Genomic DNA, 14,074 nt, shown 5'->3' with positions numbered 1-14,074 from the left:
GGCAGGGGGGGACCGCTGGCCTGATAACCTCCGCTCGGACCAAACCCCGGGAGTGGTCTGCGAAGTACCGAGATAGGGAGATACCTCGTTCTGTCTCGGGAAAGGGTGGGAGAGTCGTGCGCTCTCCTTGGGGAACACAGGCATCAAGCACGGCTTTTAGGAGACGATAGTTTTTTAAAAAAAAAAAAAAAAAGACTTTTTTTTTTTTTCTGCATCAGTTCCTTCTGTCCCATTGCACCAGGCAGTCGCTGCGGGTTATTCTGATTTAAAGAAAAGGGTAGTGTGTGGGCTGTGGGGGACGCAGGCGGTTTTCTCCAGCGCCCCGGCGGGAGCGGTCCCTGCCCGGGGCCGGGGGTTCCCTGCGGGGGGCGGGGGCGGACGGGGCCGGGCCGGGCTCACATGACGGCGGGGCGGGCCGGCCCCGCTCCCCGCTCCGCTCCCCGCCGGCTCCTGCGGCTCTTCCCTGCCCTGCTCATCCCTTCCCCTCCTCGCCGCCCCCCGCCAGCTCTCCTGCGCAGCCCTCCCGTCCCGCCCTGTCCCAGGGTGCCGGCCTCCCCTCCCGGCTTTCTGTCCCTCCCTCCCTCCTTCCCCCCCTCCCTCCCTCCCTCCTTCCCCGGCTGTGCTGCCCGGCTGCTCTGGGGCTGCTGCCGTGTCCTTGTGCCCTGCCTCCGTCTCCGGCATGCCCGGGCCTTTGCCCCCCACGGAGCTGTACGCCTCGGAGCGAGTCGTCGTGCTGGTGTCCTGCGTGCTTTCCTTCCTGGGCTCCAGCCTCCTGGTCTGCACCCACGCCCTGTGGCCGGAGCTGCGGACCCGTCCCCGCCAGCTCCTGCTCTATCTGTCGCTGGCGGACCTCCTCTCAGCCCTCTCTTACTTCTACGGGGTGCTACAGGACTTCGACAGGACCTCATGGGACTGCGTGCTGCAGGGTGCCCTGTCCACCTTCTCCAACACCAGCTCCTTCTTCTGGACCATGGCCGTCGCCCTTTACCTCTATATCACCATTGTGAGGGGCTCGCCCACGGGCACAGGCTTGCTCTGCTGCTTCCACGTCGTGAGGTGGGTGCTGTTCCTGGGAGAGCACGAGGTGCGGACCCGCAGGCACCCACCCTGTGGCCAGGAGCCACCGCGGCTGCGTGCGGCACGCTCCGCTCCGATGAAGCGCTTGGATGGTTGCTCGAGTCACCTGCTCGTTTCTTAAGGGTGGCGTGCCCTTCTCAAGTTCCTTGTGAACAGGGATTTCGCTGTCTTTTAACTAAACAGCCCTGCTTATTTCTCCCTTCTTCTCCCAAGTGAAGAAAGGGAGGTGTGGAAAAGTTAAACATTTTTTGCTTAAGGTCACATAGAAAAATCTCTGGCAAGAGATGATGACTCTGAAAATCCTGCCTGCTGCTTTCCCTCCACAAGCTGCTCTGATCTCCTGGAAATAATATCATAAAACTTGTGTTTGCGATACCTGGCTGCTGCTGCCCAAACTCCTGTGTTTGGGATCTGTTTCCATGGGTCCCTGACTTCCCGGTGTCAGCCGGGTCTGTAGATCCTTCCCCTTTCCCCAGGCAGGCTGCTGTGAGTCAATGCTCGTAGGAGAACGTAGTCTACAAGGGAGGAGGCTGCTAGAAAAGCACTCTGAAGGTTGTTTTGGCATGTCCGATTGAAAGCAAGACAAAACAGACCACAGTGTAGCTTTATGTCTCTGTTTCTGCTATTTAGTGAGCTGATTTTCTACATCGTGTTTAGTAAAAGCTTTCATTATGCAATTTGAGCTTGTGGAATCATGTGCTACCTCCACGCTGAGCAAAACAGTGATCCTTTAGTCCTCTGTGCTGCCAAGCTTTTGCAATAAATTATGAGGAATGATCTGGTTTAAAAAAAAAAAAAAAGCCATCAGGGCTAGTACTGGATTTTCTTTGTTTTCTTAGTCAAGTACCTGTCACCTCTTTTTTTTTTTTTTTTTTTTTTCCCCCCCCCAAACAGCATCATTTGGGAGATGATTGAATTAGAGTTGAGTCCCGGTGAAGGTGGGTCAGAGAAAGACATTAAGGCCAAGCGTGAGTCAGGGAGGAACTTGAATTCCTGCCCTACCTGTTCTAATTACGACTCGACAGCAAGCTCTGATGTGAGGAAGCCTGAGGTGACTGCACATCCATCTGGGCACACCAGGATGTTGTCGCTGAAGATGAAATAAGATGCAGCGAGACGGGGCAGTTTGTTAGGTTATTTCATTTCAAGTGAATAGAGAGTTGCACTGTAAGAATTATGGAGAGGACGGAGTGCCAGTAAAGAGACACGTGTTGCTTAAGGAACAGAAAAAAGGAGTCTGACTTCTCCATGGGCATGCTGTTTGCATCAGGCTACATCAAAGAGTTGATGCAAATCTGGCCTATTCCTAATTTTCCTGTCTGCTAATCACTTGTTGTATGGCTTTTGTCTGTATGCTAACTTCTCCATCTGGTTTATTGCTTCTCGCTCTTGTCGTCTGTGAAGTGTGGAAGGAAACAGGGAGATTTACTGAAATAATGTTGGCCGTAATCTGTGCACTCTTGAAACTGTAAAAATCCGGAAAGATAGCTCTAATCCTGTGACAGAAAGGAAGGGAGCATTCAAACTGAACTACTTCTGGGTAAATTTGCCAGGTTTATTTTCAGTAAAAATAAAATGCCATGTTCTGTTCTTGGTATTGATCAGCTCAGCTTGTTCCGCGTAAGGGGCGATGTGGATGGCTTTCATCGAAGCCCTATTGCCAGGTTCTGCTCTGTAAATGACTCCCGTTCTGGGCAGAGATGGTGTTTAAAGCTTCTTCCTGCTTCACGATCTGTATGAAAAGCCGGAGAAAACAAGTGAGGACCTGTTCTCTGCCCATCCCCTTGTGACACATCTTCCCTCTTTCCTTCCCTGTGCTTTTATCATTACCTGAGAATATAAAATCAGATTCTGGCCGTGATGCTTGGGCACGGCTCCCCCTCGCGCTCGTCAGTGCTTCAGAGTCCCACTGGCTCTCTGGGGTGCTGGTAGCCTAAAAACCTTCTGGGCCCACGCGGATAGGAACTGCTGCAGCTGATACGAAAAGATACTAGTCCGTGCATTGATTGCAGAAGGTGGTGAGGGAGACCTGTCTACGGCAAAAGGAAAGGTGGCAAAGGGGCGGATGACGTTTTAAGGATTTAAAGGTAACTTCCCAGTATTTTTGTCTAGGCAAGAACCTGGGATTTTGGTTTTTTTCCCCCTCCTTGCTTCATAGGCTGCTGCTGCAGTCATGCAGTTGTGTGAAGTCATTCTGAGAGATGCTTCTGGAGGGGATTCAAGGCAGGATGGAGCTTTGTTGTGCATGTTGCCTATTCCTCACAAGCAGTTACTCGTAAGGGACGAGCGTTTGTAAAGATGAATACTCTGTTAACATTGAGCATAACCAGAGACGGTTCCGTGGCTGAGTGGAGCTGACTAAATGTATGTTGGCAGTCAGAACCTGAAATTTTCCTGTTAGGGAAATTACAGTGTCACACTGGATCAAACCTGTCAGGCAGGTTTGTTCTGTATTGATTCATGTGGTAACACGTCCACCTAGTCTACTGCTAGACTCAGAACTACAGGCTCTGCTTTGGTTTTAGACTCGTTGAGCTCAGGTGAGCTTTGAAAACAAGCTTACAGTTAGCTTTGAAAGTATTTCTGTAGTTGTAAGGTGTAAGTTCTGGCCTCCGGAGCATAAATTTCCAGGCTACCTCACTCGTTCTGGATTTCTAAATATCAAGGATAATTCAGTTGGGTAACGGCGTCTTTGCTGTGAGAGTAGTTGATCCAAACTCGGAGCGAGGAATGGACCAGAACCCGCCTTGGGGTTGTTTCTTGCTTTGTTTTCGCAATTGCTGTCAACCTCTGAAGTATTTGCATTTCATGGTCAGGCTATGCAGATGGTTATAAGCATATATATGCTTTTATATTTATATATAAATAAAAATTATATATGTGTGTGCTTATATGCATGTTTGTAATTATGTATATCTACGTATAGGTGTATGTTCACGGAGCATCGGGGATCCTTTCAGGTACCGCTGTGTTGTACATCTGAGTCCCCGCGGGACTGCCTCGTGCATGATTGTGCCAGTGCTAAATCTCAGGACTGGATTTAAGTCCCCAAGTGTTGCCTGTAAGGTGCAGGGGTCTCTTGAAATTTGCTGTGGCTTTATCATTTAGTTTATAAAAGCTCGTAGGTCAGGCCAACCAAAGTGCAAGCTACCTGACTGCTGGTGCCTTAGCTGGTAAATTCTCGCGTGCTTCTCCGGGAGGAATATCTGCTCGGTACCAGGAAGTTGGTACTTTGGTACAGAGAGCTGCTTAAGGTTTGAGTGGGTTAAAAACAAAACCAAAACCCAAGACAAATTAAATTGGAGCAGATTTGGTCTGGAGTTCTGCTTACAATGTATGCTCAAAGCTCTTTCCTGAAAGTGGCCGGTCTATCCAGAAGATTGATTTTCCTCTCTGACAGAGTAAAAATTCCTGTCCCCAGAAGGAATCACCTGCAGGCGTGCTGGTAGGATGCCTTGTTGTCTAACCTGTGCAGGCAGGTGACTGTGAAACTTCCCGGCTTGCAAGAGCCTCTGGGGGAAAAAAAAAAAAGCAAAAAAAAAAAAAAGCAGCTGTGCAGTGTAAATCAAAACGTGGTATTAGGCAATCTGACCCAGGCGTACTGAGGACAAGAAAACCAATGCAGCTTGGGCTGTCCGCTGCTGTAGGTTAAGGGTCACCTTGTATAAATGCAGAATTGGTATTAATGTGGAAAGATACGCTGAGTTGTATGTATTTTCATTAAGAGGTTGCCAGGGGCTGTATTAGGGAAATAAGTGCTGTTGTAGCTGCCTTAGAGACAGGATCGCCAGCCTGTTTACCGAGGTGCAAGGAGTAGCCTTGTCCTTTAGGGGTTCTTAAGAATAATCAAGTTACCAGTCTCAGTTCTCTTTTCCAGTTTTCTAGAATGGAGCTGTTTACTGAAATGCCTGATTACTTTCTAGATTTGACTTTGAGTTTGTCATCTTTTGTCCTTGGTGTTAGTTGTAACAGCCATCTGATCCCAATACACTAGTTAAGTGAAAATTCACCGTGTGATGTGTGGCACTTTTCTTCCACATTCTTCCTTTTACCAGTTAGATATTTGAAGATTTTTTTTTTTTTTTAAGTCCCTTGCCTAAGCGGTCTGTTATTGCCTCCTGTGGCCTGTCTCACTGTGTTTGTATGTATTTACGCTGTTCTCTTACATCCATACCTAGTAATTTAACCTGGTTTTATCTTCTCACATAATTCTCTTTCAGTTTCAGCTCACTGTGGAGATCATTATTTAGGCAAATTAGTTTCTTAATACACTTCCTTTTTCTTGGTGCTGGACTCATTTGTGCTTGCGTGCCTTAATATAGTTTCTTTAAGGAAGCGCCAGTTCTCTTGAAATCTTTACCTTAGTGGCCAGTTCATCCAAGTGTACTGAAATTTGAATCACTTTACATCTGTAATCCTTGTTTTTTTCAGGCAAATCACCGTTTTTACCAAAATGAGTCTTGCGTAGAAGCTTTCATGGCGGTGGCGATGTTTGGGATGTTTTTAGAAAGCCTGCTCTGATAATAGCACGGGGAGGGCTTCCTGCACCAGAACTGTCCTTAAATAACAACAGTCTTGGATTAGCACTGGCTGTTCTGAACTAAAGGCAGAACAAAATGTTCTAAACGTGCTGAAAGGTTGACTCTGAAATTTTTACAGCGTTATACTTCAATTTGTTTTATTGTGTGAGTAGGTGAACCCAGACATTACTTAAGAGTAGGAAATGGGGTAGGTTTTGAGATCTAATATAATGGGATTATCTCTGATTTTTCACTTGGGCTGTGGAATTTCAGAAAATCTGGTCTAGGCAACTGCTGGTTGCCTACGTAGTCTGCCGCACGTGACGCTGATTTTAGGAGGAAGGTCCTTTCCGAGCTCTCTGCAGCTGCTGCAGGCTGTCGGCGAGGGACGAGCGTGAACCAGGAGGGTAATGAGAGCAACGCGGTAATGGCTCTGTGTGCTGCCCACCAGGAGGGTTATGCTGGAAGCTCCATCTGAGCACTCTCTGAAGCGTTTATGCCCTTTATTTGAGGAAGTGTCCCTTGTCCCTCTGAAGGCTCCACAGAACCTTCTCTGAGGACGGGCATCGGAAAGGCAGGCGATGCGCTTGGTTGAATGCAGGGCGGTATTTCGGTCGTGGAGTAATTTGTGGGTTGTACATCACAGGCTAGGGCAGGCATGTAAAGTCCTGGGTATTAACAGCACCCAGGAAGGGGCTGAGTATTTTTACATTTGGGGTCATGGAATTTTTCAGCTCGTGTATTTTTGTGGTCAGCCCAAGCTGCTGAGTGACTTAATTCATGTGTGTCACCACAGTTATTTTTCTTCTAAATGCTTCCCGGTATTTGCCTCTGCAGTCAAGAGAGAGGCCAAAGTCAAAACACAGCTCCAAATGATGTGAATATGGCTCCTCTTTGCTTTCTTAGGTTTTCACTGTTACTGCCAGTGCTTTTCCTGGGGAAGAAACTTGCTCTTTGTCCTTTGGAAATTATCCTTTTGCTCTCACAGTATTGATTACACTTCCATTTAAAAACAAAACAAACAAACCCGCTGATGGCACAAAATTGTGGATTTCTTTGTGCGCTGGTCCTTTGTGCCAGGTGGCACTTGGGAATCAGACTGCGGGGTTTGGTTCCTTTGCGTTCCGAGAGCCGTGAATCAGCCAGCTTGCTCTGGGTCCTTCAGGGTAGTCACGTCGTTCAGTGCTCTGCCCTTGGCAAATCCTCGACCTCCCCCGTATCCAGGAGAGAAGGGGAGTAGGTGGGATGTCTCCTGCTCACCTCGCTGGACCCTCCCCGCTTGCTGTGCAGGGCAGGTTCCAGTTCAGAGTGTAGCACATCGTTTTGCATCCGTCCTTCAGGATGGGGGATCCACGTTCCTAGAGTGGGTCCCTAGGAGGTGGGTTTGCACTCTGATGAAGAATCCCTTGCTCTGTCACCCATTTTCTCTGGGGTGTGGAGGGACTAAACTGAATATGTTCTTGGCTTAACCTTGCTCTTTATGTTCTTCACTCAGCTGGGGAGTCCCTCTTGGCATTACGGTGGCTGCTGTTGCTCTGAAGAAGATTGGCTATGATGCCTCCAACGTTTCCGTGGGCTGGTGTTGGGTCGACTTGGATGCAGAGGATCGAGTCTTGTGGATGTTGTTAACAGGGAAAGTTTGGGAGATACTGGCCTATGTGACTTTGCCGGTGCTCTACATTCTCATCAAGAAGCACATTAATAGAGCGGTGAGTATTTTGCTGCTTTCAGCTTAGGTTACAGACTTGCTGTGTGATTATATCCTCCCATGCTCTGAAGATTTTGCTGCGTATTTAGCAGCTGCACAGGCAGGAATTGCTTCACGTACCGCTGAAATGCATCCACTGCTGGGAGAAGCAGTACACCTGACTGAGCAGCCTGCAGCATTGTCACACAACGACTTAGCACGGGAAGAATGTAAAAAAAAGCCTTTTGAAAACTTAAGGGGTTGTGGGATGTACGTGAGTGAGATGTAAATCCTACAGTAAAAATTGAAACGAGATGTGAAGGGAAAAACTCAGCTTTAATCAGTCTTCCAGAGTTCCACTTGCACCAAGCCTGAGGCTGGTGTCTGGACATCTCTAACCTCCGTCGTTTTAGGATCTCTAATGATGGTTGGTGTTTATAAGTACCTGGGCACTATAGCATTAGGCACCATATGCATACACAGTACAGGGAGACATCTTGTCTAGGAGGGTTTCAGAATTCAGAGGCTTATTTGCTCCTCTTCCTTGTAAACGCAAAGAATCCAGGCATCTAGGACAACATGTGCATAATGGAGAGATCTAGGTTGAGAGTGGCAGAAGGAAGTACATCCAGAGATTCCCTTTTTCTCTAAGTTGTATTAGGGAAAAACCCCAACAGCTAAATAGTTGTCCTTCTGGAAAACGGTGCCTCTGCAAACCTGTTTGCTGCGGTGAAGCTACGGCAGCGGTAGTTTGGGATAAACACAAATCTGGTTAGGGCAGGATCCCACAGACGAGTTGGAAGAACAGCGTAGGCTTTAGCAGTTGGAAGGGTCCTGGGAAAGGGGAGTTGGGAAAGGTTTGCTCGTGCCTGTCACCATCGCCTGACAGCAAGCAGGACGCTGTGTTCCAGCCGCTGTCAAAGATAGCAGCGTGACTGCCTGGAAACCTGACCCCCACCTGGCCGGGCTCTTACCCCCTCGCTCTGCCAGGGAGCCTTGGGCTCCCCGCGCTCCCGTCCCCGCACCAGCCCTCGCCCTCTTGCCGGAGCCGTGCCGAGGGTGGGCAGCCTCGCTCGAGTCCCACGATGGGGGGGCTGGAGCAGCAGCACGCAGGGACTTCTGGACCGGAGCATCTCTCTCCTCATCCCCAGGGGTTTTGCCAAGCCTGGTAGCCTGCTCGCTAAGCCTCTCTGCTGGCAGGACTCCCCCCACTTCCAAGGAGGAGCAATAGGCAACCAGGGCTGGGTTTGGGCCGTGTTAATTAGCGGCTGAAGTGGGTTTCGCAGCAGTGGCTCCCGCACGGTCTGAGCGGCAGGAGAAGTTATGGAGGTGGCTGTTGTTGGGGACACACGGGGGGTGTGTGCCAGGGGCTTTCCAAGCGGCAAAGGCTGCGGGGGCGTGGGTGGGAAGCTGCACCGAAAGCCCTCGGGGAGGTGGGGGGTGACTCAGGCCACAGTTCAGTGTTGTCGTACAGGTCTGGTCTGGAGGAGGTAAGGTGTCGGGACTGGGAGTACTGGAGTGAAGGAGAGCGCTGTGCATCAAAGCTTTGTGTGTGCTCTGTAGCCCCGATGGTACGAGGAATAGTTTTCTGCAGGTTAGCTATCCTGAGATGTAATCTCTTCCCCCATATTAACATCCTGGTGTTCGGCATCACGTGTCCCTGCAGCTGCTCCATGGGCTGTACCTGACGCATCCAGTAGCTTCTGCCATAGGAAGGTCTCATGGGCCTCACACCGCCAACCTCCCTGATCCACGGCACAGTGACTAATTTTTTTTTTTTTTCCACGTGTGCTGGTGTAGAGAGGTTTGTTGGCTTGCTCAAATCCATGGGAGCCCATTGCTGACAGGATATGGTCAGAAGCGAGGCAGGTTCTGCTCAAACATACCGTAGGACTGGTTCACCTGGGCGTAAATTCCGTGTGGAACTTGCTGGCTGTGGTGAAGGCCAAAAGTTTGAATAGTTTGAAAATGATGAGCCAGACTTCTCCCCATATGTATATATGTGTGTGTGTATATATATCTTATCTCAGGAGGCCAAACCCTTAGCCACGCGTTTACAGGGTGGCAAAGCCGGTGGCAATGGGGCCAGGCCACTGGACCAGCAGGACTATCTTGTGGAGCACCGCCTTTTTTTTCTTTTTTTTTTTTTACATTGTTATGACCTGATTTCTTGGTAACTACATAATGATGTTTGTCAATATAAAGCTTTAGTGGGACTCTGATAAGGGCCGGATATCCTTTATTTACCATTCCTTGGCTTCAGCAGGAATATTTGCATTAGCAAGGGCAGAATGTGGCTGAAGACTGGTGCTCTGAACTGTGCCCCTGCTAACTTCCCACAAGATGCAAAGAATTAGCTTGCTTTGGAAAGAATCCCTGGAGCTAAATGTCCAATATGTGTAGTTTTTTTGTTCACGTTTTTGTCTCCCTCCCACCCTCCACGGAAGCATGCAGCACTCTCAGAGTATCGCCCCATTCTTTCAAGAGCACCTGCATTTCAGCCCCGGACTTCCATAGCAGATAAGAAGTTGATTCTCATCCCTGTCATCTTTATCATCCTCCGCATCTGGAGCACTGTGCGATTCATTCTGACCCTCTGTAACTCCCCTGCAGTGCAAAATTCAGTCCTGGTTGTCCTACATGTAAGTATTTGCCAGGAAATGCATTAAAAGGAGGATCTGGGAGGGAGATAAGGCTTGGTTGGTCTTAATACCAATTTTCGTGGCAGGATGCAGCGCGTACTGGTAAAAACCGCACGGGCCTTGTGGGAGCATCTGGTCGGGGGTGCCGGGGGTGCCGGGGGTGCCCAGCAATAGCTGTTCCAGCAGCATCTAGTGGCTACAGGGAATAACTGCACCGGGAGCGCTGGGCACTGCCGGCTGCGGGGGGGAGAGGCAGGCTGGGACCAGCAATGTTGGGTGTCTGTCCCTCTGCCCCTCGCCTGGCCCGGGCTGTGGGAGCGGTACCCACAGCAGCCGTCTGCTCTGCTTTGGGCCGCAAGGTTGCTTTTTCTGAATCTTTTTGGTTGGTTGGTTGGTTTTTTTCTCATTTAGGTGGAAGTTGCTGAGCGGCAGTTGGGCAGGACTGTAGCCGGTCTGACACGCTGTTTGCTCTTCTCTGGGGGGTGCCTGTAGGAACAGCGCTGTTAACTCCCTTCTTGCCCTTGCAGGGAATTGGTAACACGTTCCAAGGAGGTGCCAACTGTATTATGTTTGTCCTCTGTACGCGGGCGGTCCGGACTCGGCTGTTTTCCTCTATTTGCTGTTGCCGCTATGATGAGTTGGACTGGCCTTTCCGAAGATCAGACGGCTACTGGCAGCGCCCGGAACCCGACAAAGACAAGGATGTGCCAGGCCCTGAGCGGACGAAACCCCTGCTTTCCAGCACCTGAGCCTGGGCTGCCTACATCTCGGTGTTGATTTCTTCTTTCTTGGTAAAGATCTAGTGTGAGCCTTCCTTCCTGCCCTGCCCGTGCACAGCTGCATGATGCGAGGGGTGGGGAACGGCTGTCCGTAAGCAGCGGACAGAGAGGTAGGTTTGTGCTGCCGCTGTGGGGGTTCCCTGTCTGACTCTACAGCAGCTCCCCATCGTGCTCCTTCGGGGTGAAACCACTCACCTTCCCTGTGAGCTGGGGTAGTGTCTGTTACTAAGGGTGTAAAATGAGGAAACAGACTGCGGTGCTGTCTGGCCCACGAGGACAGGATACCAGCGAAAACTGAAGAAGAGGAATTAGTGGCTCCTTCTGATGTAAAATGCTGTGAACACATGCTTTTCTTCAGAACTGCACAGTTCAGATGTATTTAGTGTCCCGAGTATTCCTCATAAGGTAATGCAATCCCTGCTGCTGATCATCATAAAAAGGAAACAGAGGATAAGTGATTCATCCCAGCTTACACAGAAAATCCGTAGGAGTAAAACTTCACAATAACTCTTCATCATTTCAGATACAAGCTGGGACGCCGATGCCCTTGCATTGGTCCGGTTGTGTAAGCATCTTGTTTCCTTGCGCTTGACCTCGTGAGCGATAGTTGCGGAACATGCAGGGGTGTCAGGACTTGATCCCTTTAGGAGCACGTGGGGTTGGGGTGCTGCGTGGCCTTCTCCTGTGAGGCGGATGCTAACAGCGCTCTCGTCAGTGACCGAGTGCAGCCGAAGGAGGTAAAAACGTAGAGCAGCTGTCCCGACAGCTTAGGGAAACGTAACGTGTGATGTGCTGGGAACCGCGGGCTCCTCACAGGATGAAACCCCATGTAGTTCTGCAGCTGTGCTTGCCCCACCGGTCACGCTCGGTAGGAAGGGCTGAGTCCGAGAGGCAGCGAGTCTGCCAGGGTCACGGGGCACAGCAGGGGCTCAGCACCCCGCAAAGCCAGCTGGGGGCTGGGTAGGGTAGGTCACTGCGTGCACCTCTCATGTACCTCTGTTTCTTGTCCTCCCAGACCACAAAGCACCCCCCCTCCCCAAAACAAAGGATGGTTTTTTAAATTAATTGACAATTCTTTTTAGTTTGTATAACGAGTTTTTGCAAAAAGAACAGGAGCCTCGTGAATTGCCTGGGAGAGAGGGCAGCTGTCAGGCTCCCACTGCTCCAGGCACCCGCCTGGTCAAAAGCTGGTCTTATTAGTTTAATTTTAGTCATGTTAACAGCGTGCAGGACACTAAGTGATACAGTGATGTTGTGGGAACATAGGCAGAGGTGAGTCCTGCCATTTCCTGAAATGCAGACTTGGCATTAACTTTATTATTATATTAATATGTAAGCTGCTTTGTACCCAGGCTGTGTAAACGTGGGGAGGTGGCATCCTCAAGAGCTCGTTAGCCCCTTTCATGGGGCTGTGGAGGGGCTCAGCTCTTTAGTATCCTAGAGTCTCTGAAGGGTAGATGCAAGCATCTTATCTCTGGCATAAATGACTTCAAGAGATTTTTGCCTCCTTTCAAAAGGCTTTTTTTAAACTTCTAAAAGCTAAGTAGCAGCCTTGGTAGCTCGACCTTATGTTAATCCCACGTGGCTTGGAAAGAGGAGCTATGCTAAAAACTTCTTGCAGAAAGGCAGGATGGTAAATCTTAAATTTTATGAGACTTAGAATTGTGTTGTGTTGAGTTTTTTGGAGCCAGCCCTATAGAGAGGAAGTAAAATTGTCACCAACTTGGCTTCAGGGAAAACAAAACACCACAAACACAAAAACCCACCACCTAATTAAAAAAACCAAAGCCAAACCCGGATCAAAACAGACTCCTTGTTCTCCGTTGGCCTTTTTCCATAACAGAGCTCTGAGGAGTGTGCAACTCAACAGAATTACGTTTCCAGCTCCCCGGGGTTCCGGGAAGCACGCTGGTTTGTAAAAGCCAGCTTTTGGCAATAGCACATATGCTGATACAAGTGGAAATTCTCTGGTCCTCTTCATGTAGGCAAGGACAGAGAAAGAAAAACAGGCAACAGAACCCCTTAGAAGTGCCTGTAGTTCCTAATACTGAAGCTGGCTGCAGCCTAAATACAGGCAGTGACGGGGTAGTAGGGGAGGGGGCTGTGGAAATAGCTTGGCCGCTCCTGGCAGACCCCCCCAGTGCGAGCGCAGGGGTGGTGCGGTTCTCCCCGCAGCCTCGCTCGTCTGTGACGATGACTCTGAACTCGTTCCTCTCGGGCGCGGACTGGAGAATTTTAACTTGGATGAGGGCGGCTGAGGTTCAGGTACCTGGTTGTACTTTAGGAATAGGTCCGTCATGCCCGTTTTGAGCTGCTGCAAGGTGATGTCCCTGCGGCTTGAGCTGCAGCAAGCCTGTTGTCCTGGCTCGGGGCAAACCTGTGTGCCCTGGCTGCAGGAAGATGGGTCAGTCCTGGATTTTAACTGTGCTTTATTTTGAGCAGGTGCGGGTTCATCCCAGAGTCCCACAGAGGGAGCTAAAGCCTGGGGAAAAGCACTGCTGGAGTGGCTGAGCAAAGGGAAGAGGTCCTGCTCCTCCTCGGCATTCAGACACCAGCTGCTTTGGTCTCGAGCTTTGCTCAGGATCCTCTGGAAGATGCTGTTTGACTGTGCTCCAACTTCTTGGTTTTCTTCCCTCCACTATAAATCTTAAAAGTTGTTTGGGGTTTTGCTTTTCTGCCTGACAAGGCAAACATGTTGTGAGTTCTGGGGTGAACAAATACCATAGTGATAGGAAAACTTTAGTAGCTGCTGAATAGGACTACCCTGGGCATGGATTTCAGTCCTAGTTGAACGAGGTCTTCCAAGGAGCTCCAGCTGGCTCCTGTTCTTCACTTGAATGTGGACAATAGTGTGCAAACATGCTTGTTTTGTGGTGGCGATGGATGGTTCCTCCTGATGTTTTTTATTCCTCCTCCTTGGTGGTTAGGGGTCATCATCGTCAGGGTTTGTGGTGGCAACGCGCTTGTTGCCTCCAGGGGATATCTGGTGACTCCCTTGGTGCTCAGGGATATCGGGATGTACCACCCCAGCAAGGACAGCCCCCGCCAGCAGCAAGACGGCGTCTGGCATGTGCGCTGAACTCCGGATGTCCTCTGCTGAAGCACAGGCAAGAACAAGTCTGTTCTTGCTTTGGGAGTGTTCTATCAGAGCTGGGGAGGTGATGGGTTTTTGTTTGCTCTCGGGGGGTAGCATTTTACCTTATTTACAGCTCCTCACTTGCTTGTTTTTTTAAACATTTTCTCCAACTGTTACAAAATAAAGTTTTATTCTTTACCAAGATGTTGTTTGAGCATGTTGTGATAGGTCTCAGCACCTTGGAGAGTTTGGATGAGAACCTGTTGCAAGATCTTACTTCAGGTTTCTTTTGT

General features: G+C 49.8%; 1 protein-coding gene across 2 annotated transcripts; it reads left to right on the top strand.

The window, feature by feature from the left end:
• The first annotated feature begins 495 nt into the window (after window positions 1–495).
• GPR157 (G protein-coupled receptor 157) lies at window positions 496–13,983 on the top strand. 2 transcript variants are annotated; one of them, XM_075773562.1, is made up of 5 exons: window positions 496–1,056; window positions 7,093–7,306; window positions 9,732–9,926; window positions 10,454–10,717; window positions 13,148–13,983. In XM_075773562.1, the coding sequence occupies exons 1-4, from the start codon at window positions 680–682 to the stop codon at window positions 10,673–10,675; spliced, it is 1,008 nt and encodes a 335-aa protein (XP_075629677.1). In that variant the 5' UTR covers window positions 496–679; the 3' UTR covers window positions 10,676–10,717; window positions 13,148–13,983. The 2 variants fall into 2 exon arrangements, with proteins under 2 accessions (XP_075629677.1, XP_075629676.1); XM_075773561.1 differs by having other exon boundaries at window positions 590–1,056; window positions 13,145–13,983.
• Window positions 13,984–14,074: the final 91 nt, after the last annotated feature.

The sequence above is a fragment of the Balearica regulorum genome, chromosome 21, assembly GCF_011004875.1.
Source record: "Balearica regulorum gibbericeps isolate bBalReg1 chromosome 21, bBalReg1.pri, whole genome shotgun sequence".
In the NCBI taxonomy this organism is placed as follows: Eukaryota; Metazoa; Chordata; class Aves; order Gruiformes; family Gruidae; genus Balearica; species Balearica regulorum.
Note: the sequence above shows the minus strand (reverse complement) of the source record. Positions and strands in the feature narration are given on the sequence as shown.